Here is a 19,723-nt window from a genome sequence, read left to right on the forward strand (position 1 = left end):
TCCCCTCTGCGCATGCTCAGTGCGCCCCTGACCAATGCCGGGAGGGATTGTGCGCCTGCGCGGCGCCCGGAGTCGGGGCGGGGGCGCAGGCGCGCTGCAGGCGGGCAGCCGGTGATGGCGTCGGTGGCGGAGTTGGGGGGTGCGGGCCCATGAGGCGGCCCAGGCCCCGCGCACCCAGCACCGGCGGGAAGGGGCGGCGGCGCCGCGGCGGTTCACACCCGCGCCATGGCGGGCGTCTTCGACATCGACCTGGACCAGCCCGAGGACGCGGGTTCGGACGAGGAGCTGGAGGAGGGGGTGAGAGGGGGGAGCCCGAACCGGCGCGGGGAGGGAGGGAGCGGGAGGCCGCTGCGGGGAGCGGCGGCAGGGGCCGGCCTGGGGGGAGGGAGCGGGAGGCGGCCCGCGGGCCGGGCCCGGCGCGGGGAGCGGGGGGATCCCGGTGGTGGGGCCGCCGCGGAGGCGGGCAGGGACCGCGCTGTGGTTGCAGCGGGGCGGGAACCGGGGCGAGGCGGGACGCGGAGCCCGGCCGCCGCCCTGGGCCCGCGCAGGTGAGGCGGCCGCGCCCCGCCCGGGGAGCGCCGGCCCCGAGCGGCCCCGCGGTGGCGGGCTCCGCGCCCGGCCCGGCCCCGCAGCGCCCGGGAGGGGGCTGCCGGCAGCGCGGGGGGAGCGGCGTCGTTGCCCGCGGCCGGGAGCGGGCTTTGGGCGGCCGGGTAGCGGGGCTGCCCCGGGCGGGCGGTTGCGCCCGGCGGGGGCTGCGCCGAAGTTGCAGGAGCTTTTTTCCCTCCAAGTTTTGCGTTGGGTTCGGCAGCACCAGTGCCGCAGCGGGGCTTTGCTTTTTTTTTTTTTCTCTCTCCCCCTCTTGTCACATGTTTTAACGTCAGTGCAGAAATGCTAATCTTTCTGGAACTGAATAAAGTCGTTGCTCTAGCGGCAAAATTAAAAGCAAAGCTTTAAAATGCTGCGTTAGACGTCCGTATGGTTCAACGTGCGTCTCCATCTCATGCTTTCGTAAACGGTTCGCCTTGTAATCTGTAGTTTGTCCTTTTGTAATGTTGCTGCAGTTTCTGTTAAGGCTTTGGGGGAGTTTTATTGCAAGATCTCTGTTTATATTTTCCCAGTGCTACTGTTGCTTTTTTTATGTTGGTTTGTATATTAAACGTTTGCTGTTGCTTAAACTACTACTGCATTTATTTTTTGCTGTTTAAATACTAATGATAGTCTCGGAGTCTTTAGATAACTGGATACTCTGTATCCTGGTCGGAATACCCGTGCTGCATATAAACTGTAGAGACACTGTTTTGACAGCTGAAGGCTTGAACGCTTCCCAGCCTGCAGGAAAAAGCACTGTCTGTCACCTCAATAATCAATAAAGTACTTGCCCTAAAAAAAATGTCATTTGCATCACACCGTTAATGTTGCCAGGAACAGGTTCTAAAGAGGATGGCAAGAAAGTTGAATTTGTTTTTTCTCACATTCCAATAATTCAGGCTCAGGGAACAATTAAAAAACTCATTAATTACTGCGGATTTTTAAAAAATTTCTGTGACTAAAATTTTTGTGGCAGAACTGTGGATGTGAATGCACATTGGCAGCCTGATTTGTTCCTTGGGTGCCTTTTGGTAAACAGGTAAAGGAAGATGAGAATGAACTTGAAATGAAAACAGAACTGAAAAGTGGGGAACATAAAGCAGCAGAGAAGAGGAAGCATCAGGAAAGCGTAAGGGGAAAGATGTTTAACTGGAAGTTATCTCAAGGCGTGCACATCTTACAAGGATCAGAAAGACGTTGCAGCCAGAGCAGTCGAGATCAGTAAACTGGATGTGAGCAAGGTGTAAAGTCTGGACTATCTTGTTGAATCTCTGTGGTGCTGGTCCCTGGTACCTCCAGAGAGGTTTAACCTAGTAGTAGCAGGAACAGATCAGTTGTAGTTTTGAATATAGCCGTTCTATAAAATCTAAAGAGTCGTTTAAATGGAGAGTTTACTCATAGGCTGTAGGGTTGTTTGCATTAATTATTGTGGTGAAAAAACCAGCCTTAAGTTTTGTGTTTGCAGTAAATGGAACAGTAAGTGTAGACTGAAGGGCTGCGAGCCTTCCAGCCAGAATACCATTGCATATCTTGGTTCTGTGAAATGAGAAGAGATCCTGAGAATAGTGGAATGGTATCTAAAGGGGATTTTGTTCGAGTTGATGCTGCAAATGAAAACTATTGTTCACAGGGGCAAGAATAGCATGTGTAAACTTTGCCAGAACCATTGGGTAACTTGAGAAGCTGTTCTAGGACCATGATGGGTGTTTATTCTCTGTGTTTGTTGATATATTTTTTTTTTTAATTCATTTGCTGGCATGTAACGGTAGGGTCAAGGGCGCCTTTAGTGGGTGTTATTGTGAAACAGATGTCAATAAGCTGAATTTCTCTAATAAATGTTATCGAGAGGACGTGAGCTAGCAGCTCTCTGACCTGGAAACAAACTTGAACTTTTGGACTCCATAATTGCTTGTAGTGCTAGTAGATGGAACCAGGAGGTAAATTCCCCTCTAGATCACCCACCAAAATAAACCAGCCTCTGTAAACTTTAGTGTTTAAATGGTTTGGAAGCGATTGTAAGTTTTTCGTTTTCTTTGGTGTTTTCACTTACATAATACTTAAAAATGCATAGGATCCTCAGTTTGATCTGCTTTTTGCAGATCTCAATGCGTTTTTTTCCTTCTGATTCTCTGAATTTCACACGTCTCTCAAAATATCGATAGTCTGTAGGTTCCAGGTTGCTCCCAACTAACTCGCAGTTTTTATGTATGTATTTTTAAAAATCAGAATTTGAAGGTGTAGTGTAAAGCTTTTTAGAAGCTCGCCCATTACATTCTATTTGCATTCATTCCAGCTGTCTGCTTGGTCTGCACTTCTTTTGCCATGTAGAGCCACAGTTATAGGGAAGTATTATCTTGAAGGGATCAAGTTGAAAATTCTTTGAAGAAAAACTCTCTTCAGAATTTAATCCCATTCTTTAATGCTGGCTAGTTCTGATGTTGAAGTGCCTGAGCCTTCTTTAGTAACATTGCATGCATTAGTCTATCTGAACGATTATGGGTCAGAAAGGTATTTAACATCAGCATAAAGCTTGCTTCTTTCATTGCTATTTGGATTTGATTATCATCAATATAGAATAACAAAACCTCCTCAGCAGATCATTTGTTCCTAGTGTGCAGGAATCCCAGTCTGTGTATTCACATGATCTTTACTATTCTTCTAATTTGCGTAATACTGTCATAGGATTTTAAAACCCATATATAAGAGCAATCATAAAAATTGCAGTACCTTAACGTTGTTCAGAATCACTTGGGGGGGGTGTGAAGTTGTTACCTCTAATATTTAGCTGATTGAGTAACAAAGCAGTTGGGTAAAACAGTGGTTCCATGTGTCACCGTTTGAGATACATGGAAGTATTGCACATCCTGCACAGAATTTTGTAGATTTCTTATTTTCTGCTGATAATTTATTATTCCTGACCCTTAGGCTTATTTAATTATATAATATAAATTACATCTATATAATTTAAGGAGTTGTAAAACACATTAGCGTATTTATTTTTAACACCTCTTTTTTATTTTGTTATAATTAATCTTCCTTCTACCCCTCCCATCCCCAGGGTCAATTAAGTGAGAGCATGGACCATGGAGGAGTTGGCCAATATGACCTGTAAGTTGCTGCTAGAAATATGTTCTGTACCATTCATGCCAACTACATATAAGTTCTAATTTTGTTACACTGTTAAGTAGAAAATTTTGTCATTCTTGTTCAATTTTGAGTTGTTTCTAGTCGTTCCACTATTTCTTCACATTAAAATTTGTGAATTGTACCTTGAAATAAAATAACAATAATAAAAAAAATTCTGGCAAAACTTGCTGTTGTCTTCTAATCCTTGTTTCTCCTAACATTATCTATTGTACTAGAGCAACATTTGTAGTACCAATGTAATGCACTGTCTGCAGGATGTTGTATGTTCTGTCCATTTTATAAAGGCTCCAGCTGCAGATTTGCATAGCAGTCTGAAGCAGATGAGAATTCAGAAGTTCTGGTTTGAAGTTCAGGAGACAGCTACCTTTAGCATCACTTCATTTACAGATTTCCAGACTGTTTCAGTGTACCATGTTGTTAGAAGAAAGCAGTGATAGTTAGAACAGTTTAGTTCCATTTACTTTAGCAGCAGCAATCTGTTAGTCTTTTGCAGAACTGTAGCGTAATTTAGAAGCATCCTTAAATTATGGTTCAGTCTTCTTTTGTGGCATGTTCAGAACCGTGAGACTCTCTGTTACAGCTTTTTCTGCAAGATATTTGCGCTACAGAAGTCTCACCGTGACTGTTGGGGCTGCTGAATGTGATCTGAAACTTAAACGCACCTCAGAGCCTTGCTTTTAGTGGAGGTCTTGTAGGAATATCTAAGTCAGTTTGAGGCTTTGCTCTTTTAAACTTAATTCTGGTGTAATACTGAGATTTATTATGCATAAAAGTGAAGGAATCTGAAGGAAATCTTGATACTCTAAGTCCCCAAAATTTGCAGGTGATCTTTCCTGTGCAAGTTGCAACTTGCTGCTTTGCACACACCTAAATAAAACTTCTGATGCTGAGAATCCTCAAATCTCAAAGCAGTCGCTCAGTTATGTCAGAGATACTGTATGCTTTTCAGAAAGTAATTTGCTTGCTTACTTTCACTTGATCGTTTTTGAGTATCAGGTAGTCTTATATTCTTGTTTCGGTTTTATCCAGTGGCATGGAACATTGTGAAAAATTTGAGATTTCAGAAACTAGTGTAAACAGAGGTCCAGAAAAGATCCGACCAGAGTGCTTTGAGTTACTGCGCGTACTTGGCAAAGGTGGCTATGGAAAGGTAAGGAACTCTTTTCTACAGAAGTAAATCCATTACGCTGAAGGCGGTTAAAGTGCTTGCTTGCTGCCTTTGGCAAGGTCTGATCTCCCCATCCTGTTTTCTGAAAAGTTCATTCAACCAGAAGGTAACCTCAGGGCTGCCGCGGTTGGTGTCGTGGGACCAAGGTCGTGGGCAGAGCCTCACCAGTTGGTGGCAGCAGAAAATGTCCCAAGCTGGTTCTGGTTCCAGTCACTAGCTCTTCAGGCAGGTTGCAGTTTGTAGGCGATCTCATCTCTCCTTCGCAAAACTTTGTTTTTAAGTTAAGACGTCTAATGCGGTCATAATATGTGGTTGCTTTTGTGTTGGTGTTGTGTAGGTATTTCAAGTGCGGAAAGTAACTGGAGCAAACACCGGGAAGATATTTGCCATGAAAGTTCTTAAAAAGGTAACCTGAATGTTCACATTTCACTACTGTCTGAGACTAAAAAAATCCATCCCTCCCTCTGGCTGTTACAATTAGCTAATTATATAATATACCTAAAATGAAACTTTATCTTTGATATATACGGTTGTTATCCAGGTAGAGTTGGAATTATAATTAGTCTTTAACTAAATTGTTCTGTCTGTGTAGTTCTTAGCAGTTAATTTAAATAGCTCAGGAGGTTCCTTCCAACCTCAATGATTATATGATTCTATGAAATAAATAAACTTGCACAAGAAACCTGTCATGTATATATCATGATGAAATTTTCTTTTTTTCTATTACGTTGTTCAATCACATGTAGTGCTGTGATTTAGTAAACTCAGAAGGGAATTTAAATATAAACACCTGCCTTGTTTAGTATGTTCTTGTGCTCACATACCTCTGCTTCTTGCAGGCAATGATTGTAAGGAATGCAAAGGATACAGCTCATACAAAAGCAGAGCGGAATATACTGGAGGAAGTGAAACATCCCTTCATCGTAGACTTAATTTATGCCTTTCAGACTGGTGGAAAACTCTACCTCATCCTTGAGTATCTCAGTGGTCAGTATATGAAATTCTGGTACCCGCTTCTTGGCATCTTACATAACTGAGAATTTGGATTCCTTACTCTGCCTGTAAAAAGCCAGCAAAGTATTGGCATGCTGTCTTAAAAATGTAAAGTAAATTAGCATAAAGAATACATAGAATAACGTATATAAACCTCTAATTTAATAAAGTAAAAATGAATGAAACATTAAATAGTTATTTTTCATGCCAGTACAGGAGAGGAAGATTTTTAATACTTTTTCTTCCATCAGGCTTGCAATTCCTGTATGTCACACTTAGATCCTATGCAGTCATGGAGGACCTGAGGTTTTAGTCCTCGCAGGTTCTTTGTGAAACAAAAAGTGTTATCTTTATTTCACAGATAGAAACAGACACAGATTAGAAGCAGTTGGCTCAAGTTACAGCGATAGGAAAAAACACGGACAGAAACGCTGTTATTTTTTCAACACGCTGTTTTGACTTCTTTTGGCGTTTCTTTAGTTGCTGGAATTCAGAGAAAAGCAGAATAGTAAATTCTCATTTTTTTGTGAAACACCTTTCTGTGGAGCAGGACAGAATACCTGTTGCTTTTAGCGTTTTGGGTTTTTTTTTAGAAAACAGACTTTTGACTGAGTAAAAATGATAGAATGCACTTTAATGGAGTATAATCTCATTTTTCTTATGACAGGAGGAGAACTATTTATGCAGTTAGAGAGAGAAGGGATATTTATGGAAGACACAGCTTGGTAAGTGAAACTATTTTGGTAAGTTAACATGTTTGGGTTTTTTTTTCCCCCAAGTGCTTAAATGGTATATTCTGACTTGAAAGACTCTAACTATTCATTCATTTCTTAGTCTAGTGAAAAGAGCAGTTAACTGGGTTTGGGGAAGACGTATGCGCTCCATGCTTACCAGTTTGTGCCAGCCTTACTACAGTAGAGGGTCTGTTGCTGGTTGCTGGGTGAGGCTGTATTACATAGGGTAGTGGTAACGGAGGTGTTTGGGGTGTTGGAGAAAAGACTGTGAAAGACTTGCTGTAAATGCAAGGGGGGGTGGTGGTCTTGATCCACACACAATTTTACCAGCCAGTTACAGATTTTCCAAGTCGCTGTAATGGCTGTATTCTAAGGATCAGATCTGTGAAGTGATAAAAGTGATTACGCTCATGAAGGAGGAAAAGCCTCCTGAATAGTCGTATTGTACATACAAACCAAGCTGAAATTATCACTTACTGACAACTGAATACAGTTGTATCTTCCTACAGTGCGTGCCGATAACGCCTTAGAAAAGGGTTGCTGTATGCGCAGGGCTGTAACCCTGTTCCACAGAGAGCACTCTGGTGCTGCTGGTTACTTTCTTGGCTTCATTTTTTTTTTTCTTCAACTTTGCCATCTAGATATGGTAATACAGATTGAAAAATATTTTAACGACTAACTGGTAAATTCAGATTCCTCCAAATATTTTCATAAGATAGCTACTGAACAGATAAACCTTAGGCTAATAGCATCACTTTGCAGTTCATCTTGCAGTCTGTATGCCTTTTGGCAAACCGACCTCAAAGTCACGATTGGTTCTCTCGTTTATTCTCCCAAGCACTTCTAATGATACTTTCAAGGAACCGTTGCTATGTACATAATAGTTGTAGTGCTTAAGATGCTTTGCATGATTGAATACGTCTAATTTTGTGGCATATGTTTCCTTTCAGCTTTTACTTGGCAGAAATCTCAATGGCACTGGGGCACTTGCATCAAAAAGGAATCATCTACCGTGATCTGAAGCCAGAAAATATCATGCTTAATCATCAAGGTAGAAATATAGTAATGGTTACGTTGCCGGTCATTTCACAACAGTTCTTCAAAGGTCACAACGCTTCAGTCATACGTGGATTTCCTTAGAACAGCGACATGTCCGTTGTCGCTCTTGGTATAACTGAAGAATTAATTGCCAAAGCCAACTGCTTGCCCTTAATCACAGCTTCGTTGGCTTTAATAGGCCACAGCAAGCTCCACATCCCATGTGTACCGACACAAGCATTTTTCGAATGGTTCATTTGCTGTTTCTGCAGCTCTGAAATTTTTCTTCTGCTGGGTCATTTTGAAGTACATAATGATTTGTGTCTTCAGTGTAGCATCAGTGACATTTTAGTAATGGGGATGACTAAAGACATTGGGAAAGGCGATTTAGGTAGGATGTCAAATCATCTGTAGCCAAAATGCTTATCTGGCTGTTGACACTTTACCCGACAGCAGTAGCAATTCCTGAACGCACTCATTACATTGACTGTGTGACACTGATCAGTCTGGCAGTCTGGACCATCCAGTATTTTCATGTTACCTTAAACGGCTTTTTACTTAGTCTGAGTTTGTACTGAATTCTTCCAGGCACTTTAAAATTTGTTGAAGGCTGTTCTCTGAACCTTGAAGTAAGCAGTAAGATTCAATAGCCTACTTTCTTATCCAAATTATGCTCTACAATCTTTTATGTTTAAATACATTTGTCTATATGTGAACAAGTTTCGGCCGCTTGTCTTGTTTCTCGTCACTGAGCAGCAGCTCTTTCTTAGGCAGGTATAATGCACAGGTTTTATCTGTAAGTGTGATTACCTCATTCTGTTTTATAGGTGTATTGCTTTGTCAGACCATTGAAGATATCTGGAAGTAGTTTAGAGTTATTACCTATGCATGTTAAAAATTCCTCTTTTTAAAATGTTACTTATAAGAATGTCAGAATTCTGGCAAGTCTTAAATTTTATATATTTAATTTCAGGTCATGTAAAATTGACTGACTTCGGATTATGTAAAGAATCTATTCACGATGGAACAGTCACACACACATTCTGTGGAACAATTGAATACATGTGAGCTGCATGATGGAATAGAAAAGTATTACTCTGGTCTGGGGGTAATAGCTACGTTTTGCCTTTTTTTAACTGATGGGTCATATGTTCAGTCACCTGTGGAGATTTTACTTGATAAATATGGTTTTGTTTGAAAACTAGTAGTCAGAATTAGTATTAAGCCTGTTAAAATACTTCCATATTTTCAATTTTTCTGATTATAGGGCCCCTGAAATCCTGATGAGGAGTGGGCATAATCGTGCTGTGGACTGGTGGAGTTTGGGGGCATTAATGTATGACATGCTGACTGGAGCAGTAGGTGCACAGTTATAATTGCATGTATTTCTCTTTGTAGCTTTTGTAGTTACCTGATTTCTAATTCAGATGCATGTATAAATACATATACATTTGTATATATACAAACTGCAAGTAAGAAATATAACTAAAATACGGCTACTCTTACATCGACTAGTCATGAGCTGTTCTCATCCAAGCAGTTATTTGGAAGTCCCGTCTGCAGTAATTTTATCTGCTTTATAAATTACTGAAGTAAGTTCTGTGTACACAAATAAGAGACCTGAACAAGTCCTATTTTTCCTCCCATTACAATGGTGCTTTCTAGCCTCCTTTCACTGGGGAGAACAGAAAGAAAACAATTGACAAGATTCTCAAGTGTAAACTCAACTTGCCTCCCTACCTCACACAAGAAGCCAGAGATCTGCTTAAAAAGGTAGAATTTTAATGAACGTCAGTACTACGTGTGTATGTGGAAACCAGAAGTATAATGATACCGTTGTGGCTACGCAGTCCATGTTTATTTTACTGCGGATGTGTCAGTCTTGGTTTTGCGTGGTACAGAAAGTGTTTTTCCTTGGAAATACAATTGTTTTCTAACGAACGCAGATTTTCTGATCGTTCTGTATTCACAGTACTCATACAAATGATGATTCATGTCAGAACTGGTCTAGTCATAATGACATAACTAATTTTTCTTTTTTGGATGTTATTTCTCCTTAAGCTGCTAAAAAGAAATGCTGCCTCACGTCTAGGAGCTGGTCCTGGAGATGCTGGAGAAGTTCAGGTAACTTTTGCTTAACTCAAGAATTCTTAAACTACCTCACTGAAAATAAAATGGCTTTGAGAGTATGTCACGGAGAGTGTGTGTCTGTGTTCGAGCATAATGAGGAAAAAGGCAGCCACACGTGACAACTGATCAAAATTTGAATGCTTTAAAGCTTGACGAAAGCAGCTGTCAACCCATTTGATAATTTGAGATTTGGAAAATAACTTTTATTCTTTAGCTCTGTCTTCCAGTAGATCTGTTCTACTAGTTCGCAATGCTAGTTGTACGGTCAGCTGTGTAAAAGCAATGATACTCTGGCAGCCTGACGAAAAACCTCCTAGCCCTTGCGTTCGGTGCAGCTCTTTCAAGGGAAAAGTGGTGTTAGTTTGCATTCGGTGTTGCATAGTTAAAAGTTAAGGCAGAGGACAAGGTCTTATTGCTTCCAGCTTGGCTTTTTTTTGTGGCGAGATCAACAACGTACTGGAGAGTCATTTCACAGTTCTGTTAATTTGTCATGAATACAGTGTTTTGATATCTAACTTTTAAAGCTGAAAAATGTAGAGGTATTTTGCATGTCAACTCCCTCTTTGTAATACTTTCAAGGAAAACTTGATAGGGACATCGTTGTCTGACCTGGAGGTATGGTAGCCATTTTCAGCTCTTTCAGCTACTGTGATGCAGTGCTGCAGGATAAATTACACTAGATCCATAGGTGATTTTGGAAAGAAAGACACCACAGGGAGGGTCTGAAAAGAACGTGCTTATTAATTCTTAGATTTCCATGATTTATACCCAGAAGGTGGATTATGACTCTATGCTATTGCTAACTCTTGTAGGCTCACCCGTTCTTCAGACACATTAACTGGGATGAGCTGTTGGCACGAAAGGTGGAACCTCCTTTTAAACCCTTATTGGTATGTACTCGGAATGGTGCGAGATGCTCCTTGTAATGCCTTTAGGAAAGGTCTTAATGTGGAACTAAAACTTAGAAATGCTTACATGTACAAACTGACTGCCGTTGATTTCTGGTACTTTAAAAATTTAAATGCACCAACTTAGGTTACAGGTTCTCAGATTCACCTGTCAAATTAAGGACAGAAACAACTTGATGCAGATTATTTTTTTCCCCGAGAACTGATGCTATATCAACACTGAAGAAAAACTCTTAAGTCTCCACACAGTATGAAATACTGGCTGTCATGAGCATGCTGTTCTGTCTTATTACTCTGTAGTCATGGTACTTATCCATCACTGGAATAGGATCTTGCTTTTTTTTTTTTATGTGAGAAGGTGGCAAAGATCAGCTGAGAGCTAATATATCCTTCTCTTCAGTCTCCTGGAGGAGAAGGTTCTGATTCAGTTTAAATTCCTCCTGCTTCTGATCTGTAGGTTAAACAGACTTGCAAGTGCAGTTACCTCTGATTTTCTGCTTCTGAACATTATACAGTAAGTCAGCACGTAGTTGAAACTAAGACGATAGTTGCTAAGCAAAAGGAAATGAAGTCACCTAATTAAGCATTTTATATGTTTGCTTATTAATATTTACAATGCATCTTGTGCATTACAGGCAGTAATTAAAGTTTACCTCAAGCAAGTGAGGTGATGACTAAGCCTCTAATACCCTATCTTACATTTTCATGGTGTGGGGTTGGGGTGTCTGTCTTTTTTTCCCCTCTCCACACAATTGGCTACAGCAGCAATGGGTATTGTCACCCCGATAATTCCCCACTACTAAAAATCTCACTTCAGACTGACTTAGGCATCACTGATGTTGAGCATACTGCAGCATGGGGACTCCAGACTTTTTCCTCACCTTTTTGAATGAAATTCAGAATGACACACGACTGGTATTTCCAAATGAATTATCTGAAGTTAGTTTGGGGTTTTTCTGTTATTAGCAAATTTTATGAAAAGTTACTTGTACAAACCAGGTGGCTTTTGAAAGTGTGCTTCTGTGGTTGCACGAAGGCCTGCACAAATGAACGCGTGCTGCTGGTTAGGTACGCTTATGACCGAGAGGAGGGATCTTGGAATTATGTCTGTTGCTCTTTGACTGAATTAAATTATATTCTTCATAATCACTTACTCCAGAGTTGTCATCTGTCCCTCACAATATAAAGACTTCTGTATCTGCAAAAGTGGGATGGAATTATCTGGAGAGGCTTCCAAAAACTAATAGTTGTAGCTGTTCTATCCTGGTTGTGTCAAGGGCTAAACTTGCAAGAAACTGTCATTGTATTTCTAAAAGTTTTCGTTTGTAATTTGAGATTATTTTTTTTTAAAAGGCATCTTTTAAATTTGTGTTCATTTTTGATCCATAATTTTCGCCCCTCCCCCTTGCCTTTATTTCTCAGTGTCAGTGCCCATAGTGACCTCCCACTGGCAGCGACAGGATTCCGACACCACTCCAGGGTTTTACTACAGCAGAGCTCTGCCAAAAACCTATGGAATGAACTCCATCCAGAGGCTACACTGATCACCGCTAAGGCATTTGGTTGATATCTGTAATATAAACCCTTAATCATTTTGTTTTTGCAAAGCAATCTGAAGAGGATGTGAGCCAGTTTGATTCAAAGTTTACACGTCAGACACCTGTTGATAGCCCAGATGACTCTACTCTCAGTGAAAGTGCCAACCAGGTCTTTCTGGTAAGTGAGCCAGGGAGGAGCGTGTAACCGTGGAGGGGTATGTTGTTACCTGGAAACAGCAGGGCATTCCAGGTAAACTAGTTCTATTGAATCTTACACCCGATACTTGAAGCAAACAATCGTAATTTTAAACATGCATTGTGCAACAGGTTTGAAATGTTTAAGGGCTCTGAAAATGGTTTGATTATGTTTTCTTTTATGTAGATAAAACAGCCAACAAATGGTGCTTACTTTCTGAAATGTCAGCACTCTAATTCATAGTTGCATTATGAACCCTGGACATGTGATTGCTGTCATAGTTATGCAGAGAGAACAATGTCCGTTCTATAGATCAAAATTAATCCAATTGAGCATGCCTGCAGGAATCTGTGATCTGAGTAGAAATCTCTGGGGTGTGCATGCACCCAGGTGAGGAACTCCCCAAAGTCCTGCTCTTTGCTTCGGGAAGTGAGTAGAAGTTCGTCTGTCTGCATTTACTCTCCTTTTTATAATCCTCATTTACTGTTTCATGCCAATCGTAACTGCACAAGTGATCATAAATGTACATCTTGCCTGTAAGTTACAGTGCGTTCATTCCTGTTTTGCAGGGTTTTACGTATGTGGCTCCATCTGTACTTGAAAGCGTAAAAGAGAAATTTTCTTTTGAACCAAAAATTCGATCACCTCGCAGATTCATAGGTAGCCCTAGGACACCAGTCAGGTACCGTTTTTTTGTCTTTTTTTTTTTTTTGTAATACACTTTTTGGCAAGCAGTTGAAATAAATTTGTACTAGAAATTAAAAAACGCAGCCTTCCTTCTCAGGAAGCCCATCGCTTCCATTAGAAGTGCAGCATCGATCCTGTTTTACAAACTACACTGTTAGAGACAAATCGATGGTGTTTGGCAGCACAAGAAGTACTCGTCTGCTTGCTATTCAATGCTGATACAGCCTCACAGCCTGGTGACTTTGGTACACCATTCCTCTAGAACGGTTTCAGAACATTCGCAGTACTTCTGTGCCACTAAAGACTCCCGTTAGTACAGAAAATTCCTCCTGCAATCACCTAGACACATACCCTCACTACTCATGAGAGAATTTTACTTTACAAGAGACCATGGTAGAAGCTAGACATGGAAACTTTCTCAAACTTCTGGAAGTGGAAGGAAGAATTATAAATGCTTCTCGGTAGGCATTTGAGCTCAGCTTGTGCAGGGTAAAGGACGTACCTTGGTGCTGTGTCTTCATCTCTGATTTTTGTGTTTCTTGTTTTAAAGCCCTGTAAAGTTTTCCCCTGGGGAATTCTGGGGAAGAGGTGCTTCTGCCAGCGCATCAAATACTCAGACACCTGTGGAATATCCAATGGAGACAAGTGGAATAGAACAAATGGATGTGACAGTCTGTGGAGAGGCCTCAGCACCACTTCCAATCCGGCAACCAAACTCTGGGCCATACAAAAAACAAGCTTTTCCCATGATTTCCAAACGACCAGAGCACTTGCGCATGAATCTATGACAACACAATTTTTTTAAGCCTTTGAAGGTGGAAAAGAAAGAACGGACATAAGCCCCCTTGAAGTGGAAATACGAGGGCTTGTATGGTTTACTTTTAAAAAGTGACAGTATCAAAGAGTCAGTCATTGCACAGAGCGACTTGGAAAGCAAAGAAAAATGGATTTTTTTTTCGGTCAATGGTGCATAAAAAACTTTAGAGAATGGTATTGCAGAACTCTAGGCACATCATCTATCTGATTTGCAGCGACATCTTCTCACCTTATCAAGGATTTTTCAGCTTGATAGCTTGAAACTGACAGTATTAAGGGTTAGGATGTTGCTTCAGAATCACTGGTCTAGTCGTGAATGTGTCAAGGAGGGTTAGCCCTTTCACTAGGCAAAGTATGAAATGCCTGTATGCTTGCGTCTGAGGAATAATTAGCATGCAAGCTTGGTTAAGCTGTTTCCTACAATGGGGTGGAATCAAAGATGAAAGATAAAATTAATTGGTATTTCACATTCAAAACTTAATGAGTTTTTTATATATATAAAAATATATATTTTTCAAATAGATTTTTTGATTCAGCTCATTATGGAAAGTATCCCAAAATTAAAAATGCAAAATAATTGGTTGCTGTGAAGAAAGTAAAGGCTCTAGTTCTGATTCTTCTCCTCATGAAACAACAAACCAATAAGTGAATCACTCAGTTACCAGCTTGGCAATGTGGGGTGGGAGAGAACTGTTTCACTTGCTTACCCAGCTGAAATACCTGTTCCTGCAAAGACAAATGGATCTAATCAAATGGCAATGCTGCTATGTTCTAGGCTTAACTGGAAGCCATGGGCTCACACACGTCCTGCTTATTTCATCCTTGTCCTCAGCAGACATTTCACTGGGAAACATCACTTTTGTACACACTAGTCCTTAGACGGAAACAGCTCAATACGTTCAGATTCTTACCCATATAAAAGATCAGGAGAAAGTGCATCGGAGCACAAGGTCAGTAGAAACATTTAGGCAGTACCACAGGAGACATACAAAAATTCTACATTGTATAAGGAAATGAACCTTTTTGTAACCAGTGGGTAAGAATTTGAGGATTTTTTTTTTTTAATAAAATTTTACTTACGGGACTTCCCTGCCATTATACATTTCTAAATTTATCTATTTTTTTCTATGCTGGGGCAATAAATTTGCTGATTGTATGAAAAAAAAGTGTTAAATGGCCTTTCAGTGAATGTCTTCCACAGTGGGTCAGAACTTCAGCAACTTAATCTAGGAAACATGTTCTAAGGACACTATTTATGTTTTTGAAATTGTCACAATCTGTACAAATGACTTACAGGTACAAAGAATAAAATAAAGGTAACTTTACCTTACTTAAATACTTCCTGCCTTAAAGAAAGCATTTCCATGAACATAGCTGGTGAAAGGGTTAATATCTGCAGAGCTTTACACTAGTTAGAGTGTGTATGGTGTGTGCGTGCGTGTGTATATGATCATGCAACTGCATACAAGTCCTGTCACTTTTTGCCTGCCACACGTTGCATTATCTTTAGTCAAACTGTGCAAAGTCTACTTCTAGTGTTTCACAACAGTAGGGATTTTTTTATAGATTCTGCTTACTCTGTGTATACTGAATCTTTTTGAGCCATAGGATCCAAGCCATAAAACTCTAAGCATGCTGAATCCAATCAGAGTGCTTTTTTCTAAAATTTGCAAGTTGGAAGGATTCATCGGTATCTTGTTGATACTAACACAGAACCAACAAAAAAGACGGTTATGATTGAGTAAAAATTAGTATTTTTTTTCTTCCTGATAAGCCTTTTGTTGGAAAAGTTGTTCTTTCTTTTTTTTTAAGTTTTATAAGGCAAATCAAGTTACCTTTTAGTGACCTAAATTGTATGGGAAGATTGCCATTTTCATTTGGTAATACAGCCACTGGTGACATGTTGTGAAACTAAAATCAAAGTGCTCGTGCGTGTTTGCATGATGCATATTTGCAAATACGCAACACTTCAAGCAGTGCCTCTCTGTGCCACTTGTTAAAATAGGTTTCCTAACATGTTTACTGACCATAAAGGAACTTAGTTTTAAAACAAAATGGGTTTTTGAGGCAGATCTCTCTTGGTCCTAGTTACAGCTAACAGTTGCTTTTTGGTTGGCTGGATTTAATTGTCCAGTAGAATTGTTTTAATATGGCTGGCAAGAATGGCAAGAGTTGTTTGTCTGAGTTCACTGATTAATTGCAGATAAAATTCATTGGTTTTAGAATTAAATATCATGTACTGTCAATGTTTCATCCCATAGATTATAAGTTTAATTCCCTGCCATAACTGTGAAACTTTTGGAGTGTGACTCAGACAACAAGCACACACTATGCAATATGGTTTATCCTGTATTTATTTGTAAAAATATCAGACATAGATCCTCTATATATATATAATAGTGTCAAAATTACTAGTCGTGAACTAAGGGGAGTGGAGTTCTAGCTCCTGTCTGGCTATTTCAGATAAGTGCAGAATGCATTGAATATTGGAGAGCTTAACAAGTGCTTTCTTTTGTTCATTTAAAAATGTCTTAAATTTTTCATTAGAGTATAGAATCTTATTTTTTTTATTTTGTACAAGCTGCGCTTTTTTAATTATAATCACTGAAAAATTCACTATAATTTGATTTTATAGGATTTTTGTAGCATTACAAAAATATAGTAAAACTGAGGTTAATACCTGTTGTGGCTAACCATATAAAAGTATTAAATCTTAAACTTGAACAAAAGTCATGTTTTTTTTTTTACTAGGTGTTAAATAGGGGAATTATTTTGTTCTGCAGGTCATTATCACAAAAGGTTTATAGGTCAGCTGTGTTACCAGCAGTTTTTCTTTTCCCATTTGATGCAGAAACTATTCTGGTATAAGATATTCAGAATTTCATCATTTTTCTCTGTGGGAGTGATGCATACATTTGATGCCATTCGTGTACTAAATTGTAATTTTGGGAATGCTGGAATAATTCCTACCAAGACTGTCTTAATTGTGCCATCTGACATTTGAATGTCATCCTGGTATTAGCTCATAATAAAAGATAAAAATAAATGAGTCAATTGTTCTTTTGAATATCCCTTTTTTTTTTTTGTCTTGCTATCTAAAAGCATAACTGCTGGAGAACATTTAATATTTGAGTCCACTCCTACTATACAGTGGATGTTTACTTTGGGTCTATTCTCTTTTTAATATTAACTCCCAACCTGCTCGTACTGTTAATAAAAACAGTGCATCAAATGTTGAGGGAGACGACTTGTTCTTAGATACTTGGGGTTTGGTTGGTGTTTTTTTGTTTTTTTGTTTTTTTTTAATTCTGCCTGTACAGCAGGGTAGTTGCTGTTTCATTTTCCCAGCTTGGAGGGAAATCCTTTACCCTAAGGGGTGAAGGAGGAGGAGAAGTTATTAAGAACAAGGCAAATTACTTATATTCTTCCCGCAGATCCTTGACTATACACTGTATGCAGTTCCTATATGTGAACTTCTACAGATTATTCTCTTTTAGATTAACTTGGCTTTGTAGCTGTCTTCAAGAAACAAACTTGAGCTGCCTTAGGAGAAATACAGGTAATCCCTAGTCTGTTTTTCATCTTTCACAGTCTACTGGAACTAAATATACTCAACTGCTGAATAAAATAGACGGGAATAGCAATTAAATGCAAATTTAAGCACATGTTAATCCAAGTGACCTATTTTTATTTTTTTTAAGGAAGTAGGTAGGTCCTAAGTATAACTGTGGATCTAAATTGCTTTGAAGGGAAAGGGAGGGAGGAGGAATTCCACTTAGAACTTCAAGGACCTGACAGATGCTAGTTCTGACTGGTCTGTCTTACCAAGGGCTGGTACCTTCACCTAGGTTCGTGGGCTCTTAAAAAGTGGCTGTTGATTGCCATTTGTCATCCTCTTCTCTGTTCTGTCTCCTGCAGAGTCAGACGTGTGCTGGGTGTCTGTGTGGCTGTGTGTGTGGAAAGCAGGGCAGCTGCCCTGGCCTGAGTGGGCTTGGTAAGGAGGAGTTGCAGCTTAATAGCATGACGCTGACAAGCCGATCAGAGAGGATGTCATTCATGGATGTAAGTTACTCACTTTTTTCCCTCTCTGTAACTAAGATGAGAATGACTTATTTCATTTATGAAGTGTAAATCTAAACTGGCTGGTCAAAAGCTCTTTTTAGTTCTTTGTTTTTCAATAAACTGTGTTTGATAATATTACTGGGTTTGGATAGTTTCACTGGATTGTAAAGGGAAAAAAGTCATCGACAGAGAACGAATAAAAGACAAATTGTTTCCTGGTCCTATCTCTGACAAATATCCACCCTTATTCTAGTAAGGTGGTGTTACTGCTCTGTGCTAGACAAAGACCGAAGGATCAGCAACAAGCCAGGGCTGACTTACAGCACTGACAGTATGTTTTGTTGTGCGCCATAGAATAGCCTTGGTGAGCACTACAGGCCAGCTGCGCTGTTGAGTTTCTTGTGTTGATTTTTTTTTTCTTAACCACAAGTGTAATACTTCTAAATTAGTTCCATATTTTTTAGTAATAATGCTGGCCTTGCATACAGTCCTTGATGCCTTAACTCCTCAATGTACAGTATCTGTCCCAGATATTGAGCTACTTGTTAAGTAGTTTATAAATACTACTATTCTACAGCAAAAGAACATTTAGTTCAGGTTAATTTCTTTCACATTTCCCTGCATGCTTTGAATGCATTTGCATAAAACAGCATGTTTCTTGATCTGTAGCTACCTCCCCCGTTCATCTGAGGTCTGCCAGGCCAAGCTAGTGCTCCTGACGACCCGCTTCAGCTTTGCACTGTCATAGAATCATAGATTCTGTAATTCTACTCTTTTCCTTTAGTCAGCAGGGTGGTAGCTCTGCTTTCAGGATAACTCTCTGTATTAAGCAGCTGGTGCATCTCCAACTCTGTACCTTCCCAGGTAATATTCCAGGAATGGACTAGGTCATTTGGACCTATTGTTCTAGAAAGATTTTGGAAGTCTGTCAGAGTACTGGAATTGTAGTGGCTGGCTACCCATAACTGGTAGGCAATTAATTTAATCAATATTCAAGTATTGGGAAGTGCTTTTCCTTGCTCTAACATCATGGCCAAGTCTAATGAATTCTAGCTTATATTTTCTCTGAGAGGATTTTTTTAATTAAAAAGTGATTAAGCTGTTGGTATTAGCATTTCAGGAAAAGCTAATCCAGGATAAGTTGCAATTTTTATGTTGCCCAGTATTTTAGTAAAGGGTTGGTTATTACATCTGCCCTTATAAACTGTATTGGGCTTAGTCACATATTTTACTCACACAAGCAAAGTTTTCTTTAAAGGTGCCATTTGTTGACTAAATCAAATATAGCACTCAGATTGTTTGCACAGTACTCACACAATACCTGTATGAAGAAAAAACAACTTAGAGCACTCTAGCTGAACTGTATGTTCATGATTAAGTTTGGCAAAGTCTAAGTATGATGGTGTAACCAAGTGAGCTGCCAAAGTCTCTGTGGGCCCATCAGAGATTCAGAATCCAGCCTTAAGTTCCCCCTGCCCTTCTTTTTCCTTGACTGATTCGGTTCTTGTCCATCTCTCAAGGGAAGTTCTGCTGCAGCAGCAGCGTATCCACACTGATGAAATTTAAGTAACAGTTCTGATCTTGTATGAACTTCAAATGCAAGCAAAGGCATAGCTAGATCTCTCTGAGGGAACAAAGAGCAGTTTGTTCTGGCTCTAGTGGAGGTACAGCCACAAGCCCATTACAGCACAGCTCTGGCTGTGGCCAAGCTCTAATTC

General features: G+C 40.0%; 1 protein-coding gene across 1 annotated transcript; it reads left to right on the plus strand.

Annotated features, from left to right (window-relative positions):
• Positions 1-76: 76 nt before the first annotated feature.
• RPS6KB1 (ribosomal protein S6 kinase B1) lies at positions 77-15,004 on the plus strand. Its single transcript, XM_064467825.1, has 15 exons — positions 77-297; positions 3,647-3,696; positions 4,765-4,885; positions 5,241-5,309; positions 5,743-5,890; positions 6,564-6,621; positions 7,581-7,681; positions 8,642-8,732; positions 8,936-9,026; positions 9,334-9,441; positions 9,730-9,792; positions 10,611-10,688; positions 12,315-12,422; positions 13,010-13,122; positions 13,678-15,004. The coding sequence occupies exons 1-15, from the start codon at positions 226-228 to the stop codon at positions 13,913-13,915; spliced, it is 1,509 nt and encodes a 502-aa protein (XP_064323895.1). The 5' UTR covers positions 77-225; the 3' UTR covers positions 13,916-15,004.
• The last annotated feature ends 4,719 nt before the right edge of the window (positions 15,005-19,723 follow it).

The sequence above is a fragment of the Phalacrocorax carbo genome, chromosome 17 (genome assembly GCF_963921805.1).
Source record: "Phalacrocorax carbo chromosome 17, bPhaCar2.1, whole genome shotgun sequence".
Taxonomy (NCBI): Eukaryota; Metazoa; Chordata; class Aves; order Suliformes; family Phalacrocoracidae; genus Phalacrocorax; species Phalacrocorax carbo.